Source organism: Diaphorina citri, unplaced genomic scaffold (genome assembly GCF_000475195.1).
Source record: "Diaphorina citri unplaced genomic scaffold, Diaci psyllid genome assembly version 1.1 scaffold75, whole genome shotgun sequence".
NCBI classification, from domain to species: domain Eukaryota; kingdom Metazoa; phylum Arthropoda; class Insecta; order Hemiptera; family Psyllidae; genus Diaphorina; species Diaphorina citri.
This window is the reverse complement of record NW_007377512.1, coordinates 245,859-262,158: the sequence shown is the minus strand read 5'-3', so window position 1 is coordinate 262,158 and position 16,300 is coordinate 245,859. Positions and strand designations below refer to the sequence as shown.

Below are 16,300 nucleotides of genomic sequence, written 5' to 3'. Positions count from 1 at the left end.
TAAGTAATTGATATTAAACATAATAGAGCAGCTTTTATACTATAAAATTTATCATAGGTCTTTATTTTTGATGTTTTGTTCACTTTTTGATCGTTTCTGTATGTGAAAAGACACATTTTCTGAAAGTTGTTATCTATTGGATCACAGTTTCTCGGATACGAATCCATTACTTGAGCAACACTGCTGACAGACACTTAAGGCCGGGTCCACGAAGTGAGTTTAAACTCAGTTTAACTCTCGGATTAAGCTTTCTTAAACCGAGATTAGAACTTAAACAGAGTTTGAACTAACCTTGTGAACCCAGCCTTTAAAGCAGCATGGACAATGGGTCTCCTTGGCTCGTACCTTCTTGACTTAGGATTCTTTCATTGCTGTTCCGAAAGACAATGAAAGAATAACCTTGGTATGCATTGAAGAGAAAACGAGCACATCTGGGCCACAATATTCTTGCATTCCAAAGAGCAACAATACAATACATAGGTATTAGGTACAAACTTAGAGTGTAGATCAGATATAACTTTATCTACACAATCTAGGATATTATCTACGTATTATATCAGATCACTTGATGTCAAATTGAGTTTTATTCTTAGGTGCCCTCTACGAAAAACTTTGATATTTGGGTCTCACTCGAAATTTGTAACCATTTATCAGTGTTATTACATATTATTATTTAACAAATAAAAATACCTACTTATTACTAGTTTGATTCACATACTAAGGGTTGTAAAACCACTAATAAGCTTTCTTTTTCCCGCCACCCTCCATTAGGCGCTTCAACAATGTTTTATGTAAATCGTTTGCGCCGTGTTTTATTATTAAATAATAATAATATTATTCTTTCCTCATAACTTTCAGCTATAGTGGTTTATTTTTTGCTGTATTTGGTTAAGTAGGTATTCTCTATTTTTATTGGGTGCTTTTTTGGATCTTCTCCATTAGGCGCTTCAACAATGTTTTATGTAAATCGTTTGCGCCGTGTTTTATTATTAAATAATAATAATATTATTCTTTCCTCATAATTTTCAGCTATAGTGGTTTATTTTTTGCTGTATTTAGTTAAGTAGGTATTCTCTATTTTTATTGGGTGCTTTTTTGGATCTTCTTAAATTATATAGGTATGTATAGTTTGTATAAAAAACATAGACACCAACATCACATGTTGTAATAAAACTAGGAATTATTCATTCTATATACAAAAATTTACAACAACAAGAGCCATAAAAACAAGAGTATGATTTTTTCCTCGTTCATTTATTATTATTATTATTATTTTTTTAAACAGCAATAAAAAAGTTTAAATGTAATGTTTAAAATAATAAAAAAATATATATCATGAAAATATAAGGTAGGTATGTATAAAAATATAAAAAGAAAAACTATTATAAAAGGGAAATAAAATTCTTCTTTTTCAAAAATAGTAAGTCTTTTCACAGTAGAAAAGAGAAAAAACACCAAATAAAATAAACCAAGCTTAATGTACGTAATACCTATTATTTAGAAGTGGGATTTTTCTTCAATCCGAATTAAATCAACGGTCCGACCGTGAAAGTGAAAAAGGTCGCTGAACGATGATTCCATATGAATTTATGATATAGGTACAAACATTTTTTAATAAATAGGTACATAACAATGGAAATCACACTTCTATGTAAAAAGTATTATACGTACATACATCAATCCAAAGGGATAATAATAATAACTTATGATGGGGGGAGGGGGCGCATGCAAATTCCATTTCCTTCTTACTGAACCTATTGAAAACTTGGAAAATTTCAAGAACTAACCACATTTTTTTTGTATTTAGATACCTATCTCTCATTAAAGATCCTGAGTGAAAAAAAAAAAAAAAAAAACAGAGTATGGTGTATACCACCTCTTAGCTTAGGCTTAGAGGAATATTATAATTAATTTTCTTATAGGTAACATGTACCTAATAACTTTTATTATACACAAGGTATGTAAAAAGCAATGGATTTTGCTTATAACAATGAAGATTGGTCTATCAACTTTTTTTTAACTTTAGTATTGTTTTCGGCCCTATTTTTTCCATACCTAATTCTATGTTGTTCCGTTTGAAAAATTCAAATGAATTCTGTTTACTTACATACATATTTCTTTTACAAAAATTGGGTCATAAAATAGAAACCTCTCTCTTTTTCCATATTTTCTTCCACTTCTGTTTTCCCGTCATGATTTTCTTTGCTTCTCTCTCCCTCCCTTTTATTTCATTTCTCATTTTTGTTCAATTTAAAGTTTTATTTATTTCAATTCTTCATTCTATTTTCCATTCTCTACGCTGTTTTCTTCTTCACATATGAAATCGTCATTAAGTCAGACGTGTGTACTTTCTGCTTGGCCAAGTAGAAAGTAAAGTAAATAGAAAATCATACATAGAACCTATATGCCAGGAAAAGCTTTTCCATATAATATACATATGTACTTATTCTTATACAGGGTCATCTAAATAAACAAACTTCGTTGTTGTTTTTGAAGCAAAGACTTTTGTTAGAAAATGAATTCTGTTTACTTACATACATATTTCTTTTACAAAAATTGGGTCATAAAATAGAAACCTCTCTCTTTTTCCATATTTTCTTCCACTTCTGTTTTCCCGTCATGATTTTCTTTGCTTCTCTCTCCCTCCCTTTTATTTCATTTCTCATTTTTGTTCAATTTAAAGTTTTATTTATTTCAATTCTTCATTCTATTTTCCATTCTCTACGCTGTTTTCTTCTTCACATATGAAATCGTCATTAAGTCAGACGTGTGTACTTTCTGCTTGGCCAAGTAGAAAGTAAAGTAAATAGAAAATCATACATAGAACCTATATGCCAGGAAAAGCTTTTCCATATAATATACATATGTACTTATTCTTATTCGTATACAGGGTCATCTAAATAAACAAACTTCGTTGTTGTTTTTTGAAGCAAAGACTTTCCGTTAGTTTTTTCCCCTTGCTATTGGCTAAGTGTCCCAAGTCTTTGTAGGTATACATATCTCTTTCTTGTATTTATTTTCTTTGCCCTTCTAAATTCTTCCTAGAAAGAACATAGGTTGGTGATTATAGAAGGGTTGTGGGTTTTCTTCAAATTTCTATGTCTTAATATTGCAGATAAGTACCCATAGATTGCTCTACTTACATTCATAGATAAATATGGTATTCTACTTCGAATTTAGAATTTAATAGGTAATGCCGATAAGTAAAATATGAAAGAAGAAGAATCATAAGAGATTTTACAGCTTTCTTGAAAATAGAATAAAACTTTGAATTAGAGGGGAGAAAACTTTAAGTATATAAGAATAAACAATGTTGATGGAGGATCAGGATACCCTGTACAATATGTATATTGCTGTTTGTATAAAAGATGATGAATAAGAGAACAGAGGGAGAAAATAAAGACAAGAAAGAGAGATTTTCTTCTTTACTTTTTGCTTTCGTAGATTTATATTATACACATGAAGAGAATTGGAGGAAGAGAGAGACTTGGAAATAAAACAAATAGAATAGAATTGATTGATAAATGTTTTGTTTTCATTTTACCACCCTAAATGTTTGTTGTGAAACAGGGGTAGACAATGTGAGAGAGGAATAATAACGTCAAGTAGAGAGCAAGGGATGATAACATTGGTTCAGGCCATATCATTTGTCTGTATGGATAGCTTCTGGGCAATGTTGTACACTTTACTTTGTTCATTTGTCTGTATGGATAGTTTCGGAGCAATGTTGTACACTTTACTTTGTTCATTTGTCTGTATGGATAGTTTCGGAGCAATGTTGTCCACTTTACTTTGTTCATTTGTCTGTATGGATAGCTTCTGGGCAATGTTGTACACTTTACTTTGTTCATTTGTCTGTATGGATAGTTTCTGAGCAATGTTGTACACTTTTCTTTGTTCATTTGTCTGTATGGGTAGTTTCTGAGCAATGTTGTCCACTTTACTTTGTTCATTTGTCTGTATGGATAGTTTCTGAGCAATGTTGTACACTTTTCTTTGTTCATTTGTCTGTATGGATAGTTTCGGAGCAATGTTGTCCACTTTACTTTGTTCATTTGTCTGTATGGATAGTTTCTGAGCAATGTTGTACACTTTTCTTTGTTCATTTGTCTGTATGGGTAGTTTCTGAGCAATGTTGTCCACTTTACTTTGTTCATTTGTCTGTATGGATAGTTTCTGAGCAATGTTGTACACTTAAGGTACTTTGTTCATTTGTCTGTATGGATAGTTTCTGAGCAATGTTGTACACTTTACTTTGTTCATTTGTCTGTATGGATAGTTTCTGATGAATTTTAATTTGTATTATTAATATAATAATATTACCTCTACAGCGCATTCTATATTGACGTTTTTATTTATTTATTTTTCTTGTTCTATTCATCCAGTTTTCTTAATCTCATCTGTCCTAATTGCACCTCTGAATCGTCGGTTTTCACCTATACTTATGGGTCTTTCTTGTGGTTGTGTTTACATCTATAATCTTGTTTATATTAAATCATCTTCTAAGTTGGGTCCATTCGGAATATCATCAAATCTATTGGAACGGAGTGAAGGGTGTATTTTAAGTGAGAGGATAAGGGCCTATTCCACTATAATAGCTTCACATGTGGAGTGGGAAGTGATTGTATATCAATAATAAAACCTACCTGCAGGGTTTGCACCATTGACTTTGTTGGTCCAGGCCATATCTTGCTCTACATTTCTTCATGCTATTGCCTGTGGGAGAACAAACATATTATTAGTATGACATGAGCCCCTCAATATGACTACAAATTATTATTAACATGCATTATAACCTGGGTGATTTTTCAACATTCAATGACGGGTAAACGTCCGACTGAGCCCCTCAATATGACTACAAATTATTATTAACATGCATTATAACCTGGGTGATTTTTCAACATTCAATGACGGGTAAACGTCCGATGGGTCAAAGTTTCGCACCGAAAACTCGATTTGTCCCCTTTCGGAACTGGGCTACTCGATTTACATGTATACATACTATGTATTTATTTATGATTAGGTACCTAAGAAGAAAATAATGTTTTCAGAAATTGAACCTGAAAACTGGAAATACAAATACAACCCCACATCTTCGATCTGACACTTTTTCTCAATTCTGTGCAACATTTAAGGGAGGAGGGGATTTGTCTGGTCCTTCTCGATCCTCATTTGACTCTGTCACTGATGATTGTTGCTCGGATTCTTGTGTCATTCGAAGCTGATTATCTGCGACATCGCACTGTACTACTGCTGCATCGTTATCTGTAAAATAAATTCATGAAAATAAAGTAAACTCAATATTAATCGAACATCGGATGCAAGGTTTAATAAAATTGCACCTGATGATCGAGAATTACCTTACCCCCTATTTAAATCATATGATGTAGAGAAAATTCTCATCACAAAAGCCTTCTATTCCCTCTGAGTTTATGACCACCACTTTGGTTGCAAATTGATCTCTTCCTCCCCTCCCCCCCTCTCTCTCTCTCTTTGGCCATAATGTCAAATTCAGTGTGTAAATTTAGATTGAATTATGAATTATCTGTAATTTAAGTTTATTAGAATGCCCTTAGAGATATAATTACCTGAGATTTGTCTGGTCCTTCTCGATCCTCATTTGACTCTGTCACTGATGATTGTTGCTCGGATTCTTGTGTCATTCGAAGCTGATTATCTGCAGAACTTTGAGCTAAAAGTTGCTTATGCAAATTTTCACAGAGGCGTCTGATTGGAAAATGGAAGGAAATTCAGTTGTATATGTATGTATGTATGTATAATGTTGAAGTATACCTACCGGGGCGAATGAGAACCCTGCTATTTGATCTCAACCACAATACGAGTATGTAGGTATTATTACTAGGACATATTCACATCGCGTTTGAAATATGTCAAGAAAACAGTAAAGAAAGATTTGATTAAATCTGGATGGGTAGACGACCTACTTCATGTTTGTAGTTTCACCGGAGAAGGGAAAAAAATGGTCTCAAAACAATAAATTAATTTTCTGTTTGTTTTTGGCTAATCTTGTTTCAAAACATCAATAAGAAAAAGAAAAAAAAAATCAAATTCAATACTCTCTCGATTATTCCCCAAATGATGGAAATTAGACAAAATACTGCCACAGAAACTACAGGACGGTAAAAAAAAGCCTAAATGAAAAAAACTAATGAGTGTAAAACCAAACCAAAATAAATAGCAACTCAAAATAAAATCAATGACTCACACCTAGATAACACTCGCAAGCAGCATATATAGGAGTTCAATCATTAAACCCCTACTTTATTATTATTTTGTTCTAATTAAAATAAAATTACTAGGTAGACTGATTTTTATTTTAGTAATGTGACTTTAGTAGATCAAACCAAACACTAAATCAAATTGTTACTATGCAAAACAAAACTATTACATTGTTAGTACTAGAGTAGTCTTGAGACTTTGAATTGAATTTATTTATTTACTTTACATGCTTGGTATGCCAGATTTTTTTAAAAATGATTCACACATAAATATAGAAAACTACTAAAAAATTAAAAAACCTAATAATACTATGCGTACATCCCAACCCTGCTTTGAGTATTTCCATAAACATAAACAACCATGCCATACCCACCCACATAACTTCAAAAGCAGGGATACAACTCCCACTGATTTCATGTCAGTATAACTAAGACGGTCATGATCTATCACCTATGATCATTGATCACATACCGAGTTGACCGAAAAAACCCTGAACACTCCTGTTTATCTCATAACTCGAAGACAGTGTAATGAAATGGAGAAAATAAATTTTACAAGATGTCTCTTGTCAAATGTTCAGGGAACGTTAAAAAAATGTTCTTGGTAACAGTCGTTGAAATTTCGATTTCTCTAGCTTTGAATAGTTAGTATCTCTGAGTTATGAGAACAAGAAGGTGCTTTTTTGTACCTACACCCGATAGACATATACCTATGCATATTTCTTAATATTACTTTGGTGGTATACGTTTGAATCAATACTTATTTAGTAGTACCTAATGAATGAATAACATAAAACATATGATACCATTCATTTTTTTTTTTTCGCACAAAAATCTAGAGAGGAGCAAAATTTAATTATTTATTATTATTATTATTTTTAATTGAAACGTAAAAAAGGAATGAAAATTTTCAATAAAATTGACATTTTCAGGGAAATATAAAAAGTTGCATTATTATTATTATTTTCCGAGAGATATACGTATAGGGATAGGGAGGAGAGAGGTGAATAAAAACAACAAACAATACACGGTACACACATTATGTAGCATTGCTATTCCATATTATATTGGCGAGACGTTTTGATCAATACCGTTGCAAATAACAATGGAAACTTTTCCATACGTTCTAATGTATATGGAACTCCATCTCATGTGTAAAATGTAATGTGCGAGCAAACAAGTAAAATTTTCAGGGGAAATAATATTATACGGAGGGATTTTGTTGTTTTTATTATGCACTAGCCGAAATCCGTCGCTTCGCTCCGAATTTCTGCTAGTAAATCCTTAAGGCATGGCCGTTCATGTCACTCATCCATTTAGTGGTCTTGCTCGGCATAGCTTAACGAAAACGAACCGGAAAATAGGCTATAACCTTCACCGGAGTGCAAGCAATAAGTTGACAAAGTTTCATAGCAATCGGATGAGCGGCTTGGCCCGCCATAAAGTTCGAACACACACACACACACACACACACACACACACACACACACACACACACACACACACACACACACACACACACACACACACACACACACACACACACACACACACACACACACACACACACACACACACACACACACACACACACACACACACACACACACACACACACACACACACACACACACACACACACACACACACACACACACACACACACACACACACACACACACACACACACACACACACACACACACACACACACACACACACACACACACACACACACACACACACACACACACACACAAATATTCATTTTTATATATTAGATAGTAATTCCTGGTTCCCTAGCTCTCGAGCTTTGCTATTGTTTTGTATACCAAATAAAGAAAACAAATTAAAAAATCAGGCTCGAATAAAAGAACTAGACTGTCTGTCTTTCTGTCTTGTATTCATAGGTAGCGTGTACATCTGTACGTATGAATCATTTAATATTTCGTTATGACTTTGAATTTCCCGAAGTTATGGACAAAAATATCTAAAAATCGAGTTTAATTTCTAGCAATATCCCTAAGAATGGGTTTTAAAAAATCTGGCATAGAAACACATGTAAATTATAAAAGAGCCACTCTGCTGGACTTTCTAGTAGAGTGAAATAAAATAATAGAACCAAACATTTGGGAGCAAACATAAAGGAGAGAGATTGACGACCACAGGATAGATCAGATTGATATTGATTTGGTGTGTCGTACCTCCATTCGTGTCGATGATGGGGGCCCGCTCTTTCTTCCGCTTCTTTTTTTTCGCACCGTACCCATAATTGTCCCTAGCGGACCAGCCAGGATACAACTCCATGTGAAGTTGCCTTTCTTGTCGCGCTTTCTCGTAATATTTGGCCTGTTCTTCCCTCGTTAGAGAATGCCACTATACACATCAAGAGAGAGTCAAAATAAAGTTTTCCAAAGTGAGAAAAATAATATTATGATTATGAGAGTGCTAAGGATCGTTCATAGGTTGTATGGCCAGGACTACAATTCGATCACTTGGTTCAAGTGAAACCATTAAATTAAGTAATCTGATTCGCTAAACAGATTAAAATCAACTAACCTACAATTGAAAAATGCATAAAAGACAGTTGAGATTTTACTTTCCACAATAATTATTATATTTTGATGAGCTTTCGAGAATGCTTAGATTGTATATAGACTGCCATCATCAGACCGAAAATAGCACGATATTTTTTTTTTTTAGAAAATCCATTAACAGAGGTCTACTGAGGAATGAATATCCTCTTGATTGTGAAATGCGAATCTACTGTCTTTAATGTTAAAGATTTTAATTTCATTTGGTAAATACATATTTTTATCAATTTAACCTAAACCAATTTCAAACTCAGACTGTAGTTGTGTGAGTTCTTGGTTCTGTATGAGCAACCAATAAGCGCGTGTAAGGAATTGTACTGAGCAACGCATGAACGATCTTTTAGTCTCTATGAACATTGAATATTCGCAGGAATCGAACCCACGGTATCCACACTGTCAGAGTTAACATAGACGTCAACTCATCCAAAATGAAGAAAAATGTATCTAATAATTTTGGAAGAAGAAGAAATGTTTCAAAAATTTAAATGATTTGAGGGGAAAAAAAATCATATAAATAAATATTTTTTTTTTTTTTGTTTCTTGTAGGTATGTATATACACATGTACAATATGAATATTTATTTCAAAGTTAAAAGAACAGTTTTGCACAATAACAAACTTGAAAAAGTAGTAGGCCTAAACCCTCTCTCTAAATAGAATAAAAAATGTGATGATATGAATGTTAAAAATAATAAGGGAAGTAAAAATACTTGATACTCCTGATGAATGAAAAAGGATTCAGACCAAATACAAATTCGGTCACTCACAACAACGCAACGGTCATTTCGTTTCCAAACGACTTGGTTAATAATAATAATACCTTCCTCACTTTCAATTATTATTATCAAATATAAAAATGCTGAGTGAAAGCAAAGAAAGAGCTCTTGATAGATCTTATTTTGAGGGTAAGGAAATAGTGTGACTTGGGAAAGTAAATTGTATATTTTGTATATGATGCAGGTAATGTAAGGAGAAGAGAGGTAGACCTGATCAATCTATTGAAGTCATATGAAGAGAAGACACTATTATACTTCTTATGACAGAAAGGAAAAGAAAATTTTCAAACAATTCTTTCGGAGAATGAGAACCCTAGAACAGAATAAGGAACACGTAGGTATAAAAGAATTTTTCAGAAAGAAAATACAACAGATCGCTTTTTATACGAGTTGAAAAGAATAAAGGAAATGTATTTTCACTGAACTTTGAGCTAAAAGTTGCTTATGCAAATTTTCACAGAGGCGTCTGATTGGAAAATGGAAGGAAATTCAGTTGTATCAATAAAATTGACATTTTCAGGGAAATATAAAAAGTTGCATTATTATTATTATTATTATTATTATTTTCCGAGAGATATACGTATAGGGATAGGGAGGAGAGAGGTGAATAAAAACAACAAACAATACACGGTACACACATTATGTAGCATTGCTATTCCATATTATATTGGCGAGACGTTTTGATCAATACCGTTGCAAATAACAATGGAAACTTTTCCATACGTTCTAATGTATATGGAACTCCATCTCATGTGTAAAATGTAATGTGCGAGCAAACAAGTAAAATTTTCAGGGGAAATAATATTATACGGAGGGATTTTGTTGTTTTTATTATGCACTAGCCGAAATCCGTCGCTTCGCTCCGAATTTCTGCTAGTAAATCCTTAAGGCATGGCCGTTCATGTCACTCATCCATTTAGTGGTCTTGCTCGGCATAGCTTAACGAAAACGAACCGGAAAATAGGCTATAACCTTCACCGGAGTGCAAGCAATAAGTTGACAAAGTTTCATAGCAATCGGATGAGCGGCTTTTATTTTATGCTGTAAATGCCAAGTCCGAAAAAATTAAATTGATAGAAAATATTGTTCTTTGTGTTTTGAAACAAATTATGTATATATAAGAAATTAAGAATGCAGAGAATACGAGAATAATAATAATAATAATGTCAATAGGGGAAAATGAAAGTTCTAACTTTTTAATAATAATAATAATGTCTTGTATTTCCGTTCCCCCATCAACTCACCAACCTCAAGTCCATGTTTATGTTACCCCATTCAAATTATTATTCTTGTTGCTCTTGGTATACTTTCTCTTGAAATGCTGTCTATACATATTTATTTTGAAACATGTTCATTATTCTTTCTAATGCAACATCTCCCGAGCAAACAAGCAAACTTTGGTGGCGTACATACAAGGCGGAGCACTAAGAAATAAAGGATTGCCAAATGTACAAGTTCTAGTGATCTGACATCAATAATTCATATTGATAAAACGCAAGGTATAATTATGTATGGAATGACAAGATACATTTTTTACCTAATTACCAGTTTATAAGAATCTGCACATAGTACTCGATCGTATAACCCATCCTTTAGGGCTGTTTGCCTCTACACCTAAGCCTCGAAGTGAGCTTTGTATGTATGCAATTCTTGAGCTTAGTCGTAAATGAACACCTCATATTATATTGAATATACGCCACTACTCAGAGTTGCAGCATAAAGCTCATGAATTTCATTTTCATTTTCCCAATCTCTGCTAATAATCTTGAGAGATTTTCATAAAATTTTCACGAAATTGATACCTGAAGCTTTTCTCTAAACTGGAAAAGTTTCTTCTCTTTTTTCGAAATTAAAAAAAGTCCAACAACAATGGAAAAAAATAAAATGAAATAAACTTTGAAATTATACACGGGAAAAGTTTGAAATGTGACCTGGTAACAAAAGTACAAAATGAGATTCCCTTCGCAAAAGTTTATTAGAAAACATTTGAACATGAACATGGAAATATGTACAAAAGAACACAAAGTGAAATGTTCTATTGTAGCAAATTTACAACACAAGAAAATAATATACGAGTACCTATATGTATATGTATGGGTAATTAGGTATGCTATTGTTTATTATTAACTTCGTATTGCAATGGACAACCATTTCATAAGTCATGTTGGACTTGGCATTTTAGTATATTTGATATTGATAAAGATTACACAAGGAAAGTATTTCTCCGTCACCCAACATGAAGAACCTCGGTAGCACTCCACCCCGCCAAGTCAGAACGCAGTAAATAAACCCAAGTATACAACTTGGATATGTAACTTGACAATGAACTTAAAACTAAGTAGATATGTATGTAGTATGTAGATATATTGAATCATGCAGAAGATAGCCATAAACAAACAGAAATAAAAGAGAGAGAGAGACCGGGATAGTAGGTACCTGAATCATTTGGTTCTTGTTTGTTATTTCGTTTCCGCTTCTTGCCTCGGGTTTGGTTTGCCCTTGAGGACCAATCAGGATAAAGTTGCATATGAAGTTGACGCTCCCGACGTGCCAACTCATAATACTTGGCTTGCTCATCCCGCCCCAGCGCATGCCACTAAATCAACAAATGATATCAACAATAGAATCCGAGCACACTGTTTACCGTACCGTACGAAAAGAAAGAATTTTTCATATTCTTTATGAGCGGAAGAAAGAAACGTACCTGATCAATATTATTATTGTATACGGGAATATACTACTCAAAATAAGACGTCAACTCATCCAAAATGAAGAAAAATGTATCTAATAATTTTGGAAGAAGAAGAAATGTTTCAAAAATTTAAATGATTTGAGGGAAAAAAAAATCATATAAATAAATAGAAGGTATGTGCTGTTTTAATTCATTTGACCCTAGTTCAAATGAAAACTTCACAAAATAATAATAAAAACTGAATATAATCAATAAATTAATCACCACACTCGCGCTAGCGGCGATTAATGCGTTACCTGCAAGGGAGCTTTGCTCGGGACATTTGATGTGACGTCATCGCCTACGGGAGCGTATGCCGTGAGCGTGACGTCAGAGTTTACGATTTGCCGGTATTTTTTAAATCGATTTATCTCGGGATCTAGAAGTCGTAGAAGAAAAAGGAAAATTCCGTTGGTCCTCATTTTTCCTGCTCTATGACTTTGAAACACCACCCAAGTAAGCGCAACTGATCTGTCGTAGAAGAAAAAGGAAAATTCCGTTGGTCCTCATTTTTCCTGCTCTATGACTTTGAAACACCACCCAAGTAAGCGCAACTGATCTGTTTATTGATTATATTCAGTTTTTATTATTATTTTGTGAAGTTTTCATTTGAACTAGGGTCAAATGAATTAAAACAGCACATACCTTCTAGCACACCATATGTCAAGGTTAAAGGCTTACCTTTATTCTTGGTACCAATACTACCAATTTAATTTAAAGAAATGTAAAACTTTAATACAACTTGACAATTTATCAAAGGGAAATTTGGAAAACAAGTCATAAACAAGATGAAACAAAATCTACACAATAATAGTAGTAGCCTACTGCTGGAGTAAAGGGACTTTTCAGTCCTATTCGAGCAGTATAAATAAGCACTATTATTATTATATTTACTAATGAAAATTTATATATAACGAGATGTTGTGTCAACTTATGTTGAAGACTCGAAAATTAAGAGTTAAGAGTGAAACATTAGATTTCCAATGAGTGCACGTTATTTTGTAATGAACTCTGGGAAAATGTTATTGTAAAACTTACCTAGGTAAACTTGTACTTGTAATAGGCAATGAGGAGGGATAAGGGCCCCGGAAACCAGACCCTGATGAGATCGTGGGGTACATACTAGGAGAATGCCTGCAAACAAGACAATACATAGGGATTTCAAACATCACTTTCATGAGTCACACCCAACAATATTTCACTCCTTCAACAAAATCTAAAAAAAACTATTGATTTACAAATAAAATAAAATATTATTAACAGAAATATTTTCACATAAAATACATGCGCTTTTTTTGGGCAAATGTATAATCTTTTCCTTTCTTTCTTTTTCCTCTTCAAAGAGAGAAATATACATATTATTACAATTAAAAATGTGTTTCAAATGCTGCCATCTTTGTGATGCCATATGAAGTTAATTGGAACATAAAGTTGAAGAAAGCTCAATATAAACTTTCAGCGGATCGTATTTCATATGAAATTTATGCGCTCTTCTCTCAATACTTTTCCATTGTTCATTTTAAAAAGGAATGCTCCAAGCATAATAGGAAAGTTTGGAAAGATATTCCTGGTGCTCTCTGTTTGATTAAACATGTACTTTTCCGTCCCATCACATTTTACAGAGACGAGCTTTTCCTGTAGTCAACATGAAATACACAGCTGCTGTGAGGGTTGCATTCTGGATTTTAGGAAAAAGCAAGGAGCAAGAAAGACATACGTTTCAAGTTTTTACAAACTTGGTGAGGGGAATAAAAAAGTTTTCCAATTTTCGATTAGATTTTAATCCAGCCTAGATTGGAGGGTAGCGCGCCTGCCTCATTAGCGCTAGATCGCGACTTGGAAAAGGAAAAAATAAAAACCCTTTCTTATACAGTCAAACCGTAATAACATGTCATTAGAATTTATATCTTTTGAGAAACAGCAAAAAAAAATCCACTTAATAATATGAAGAAGATATAAAAGAAATACAAGAGCAAGAGAGCTGAACACAAAATTGATGGAGCTTTCCCAGGCAATAAACAGGAATGATGAAGTTGGAATTTGAAGTGGAGGGGGTGGCTAGACACCAACGACGCATTCAAAACAAAGAATATATCATGCTGAAAAACGGCGCCTAAATAATCGAACAGTAACATCCCCGGATTTAAATAAAAATGTTCCTCGAAATGTTTATGAAAGAAAAAAAATGGAAGATTGTAATAATTGCACAAAAACATAAAATATTAAAGAAAACAAAGAAATATTAATTTTAACACGAAGTAGTCGTGAACATAATAAACTAAAACATAAAATATTAAAGAAAACAAAGAAATATTAATTTTAACACGAAGTAGTCGTGAACATAATAAAACATACATACATACATACATACATAAAACTATTATGACAAATTGAAAATAACATGGAATAGGTAATAGCTACATATAAAATAATATAGAAAAAATTCGAATGAAGAAAAGATGGGAAAGGGGTGATGAACAGAGATGAAAATATAGGAAATGAAGGGAGAAGAGGGAGTGAGAGTGAGAGAGAACGAAATGGAAAAATATGAGAACAAAAAAAGAGGCAAAGAACAAGTGGGTAGAGGAAAAAATTGATGAGGGAGTTAAGAGATTTTTGAAGGGAAGATAAAGAGGGAACCACCGTACGTATATTTAGAAAAACGTCAATAAATGATAAACTAGCATTACGTCACAAAACAAAACAGCAAGAGTCAAAATCCAAATATTGCAATGAAAACACACGGATGTAAAACTTTAATACAACTTGACAATTTATCAAAGGGAAATTTGGAAAACAAGTCATAAACAAGATGAAACAAAATCTAAAAAAAACTATTGATTTACAAATAAAATAAAATATTATTAACAGAAATATTTTCACATAAAATACATGCGCTTTTTTTGGGCAAATGTATAATCTTTTCCTTTCTTTCTTTTTCCTCTTCAAAGAGAGAAATATACATATTATTACAATTAAAAATGTGTTTCAAATGCTGCCATCTTTGTGATGCCATATGAAGTTAATTGGAACATAAAGTTGAAGAAAGCTCAATATAAACTTTCAGCGGATCGTATTTCATATGAAATTTATGCGCTCTTCTCTCAATACTTTTCCATTGTTCATTTTAAAAAGGAATGCTCCAAGCATAATAGGAAAGTTTGGAAAGATATTCCTGGTGCTCTCTGTTTGATTAAACATGTACTTTTCCGTCCCATCACATTTTACAGAGACGAGCTTTTCCTGTAGTCAACATGAAATACACAGCTGCTGTGAGGGTTGCATTCTGGATTTTAGGAAAAAGCAAGGAGCAAGAAAGACATACGTTTCAAGTTTTTACAAACTTGGTGAGGGGAATAAAAAAGTTTTCCAATTTTCGATTAGATTTTAATCCAGCCTAGATTGGAGGGTAGCGCGCCTGCCTCATTAGCGCTAGATCGCGACTTGGAAAAGGAAAAAATAAAAACCCTTTCTTATACAGTCAAACCGTAATAACATGTCATTAGAATTTATATCTTTTGAAAAACAAGACGCATAATAATAATAATAATAATAATAATAATAATAATAATAATAATAATAATAATAATAATAATAATAGTGACGGCGACGCGGACTCTATGCAGTAATAAAATCTGATGTAAAAACGCAAATCACTCCGTTATTAAGTAGCAAACAGTGACTCTATGACTACTTCTACACACCCAGGATAGTGACACAACAAAACCAAGCCCGATTTCCAAGCTGTAAAGTTCGAGCCTTATCTAAATTAATTTCAGTTACAACATGTACTCATAGCGAGTACACCAAGGACTAACTACAGCACATTCAAAATTAACAACATTTTTATAACCTGTTCTCCAAAAAAAAACCAGTAACTACTATTTATCATTACTTCTTGTGTGTTGACTTTTAAATTATTATACATATATTTAAAGATAGTTTAGAATAGAACATAATA

The 16,300-nt window shown here is 32.9% G+C and overlaps 1 protein-coding gene across 1 annotated transcript in view; it reads right to left on the bottom strand.

Moving 5' to 3' along the window:
* LOC103521547 overlaps positions 1-16,300 on the bottom strand; it is a 47,080-nt gene that overhangs the window by 5,424 nt on the left and 25,356 nt on the right. The window contains exons 8-9 of the mRNA XM_026832208.1: positions 8,444-8,615; positions 4,647-4,716 (exon numbers count right to left, since the gene is read on the bottom strand). Coding sequence (XP_026688009.1) covers positions 4,647-4,716; positions 8,444-8,615 — 242 coding nt within the window. The remainder of the gene's footprint in view (positions 1-4,646; positions 4,717-8,443; positions 8,616-16,300) is intronic.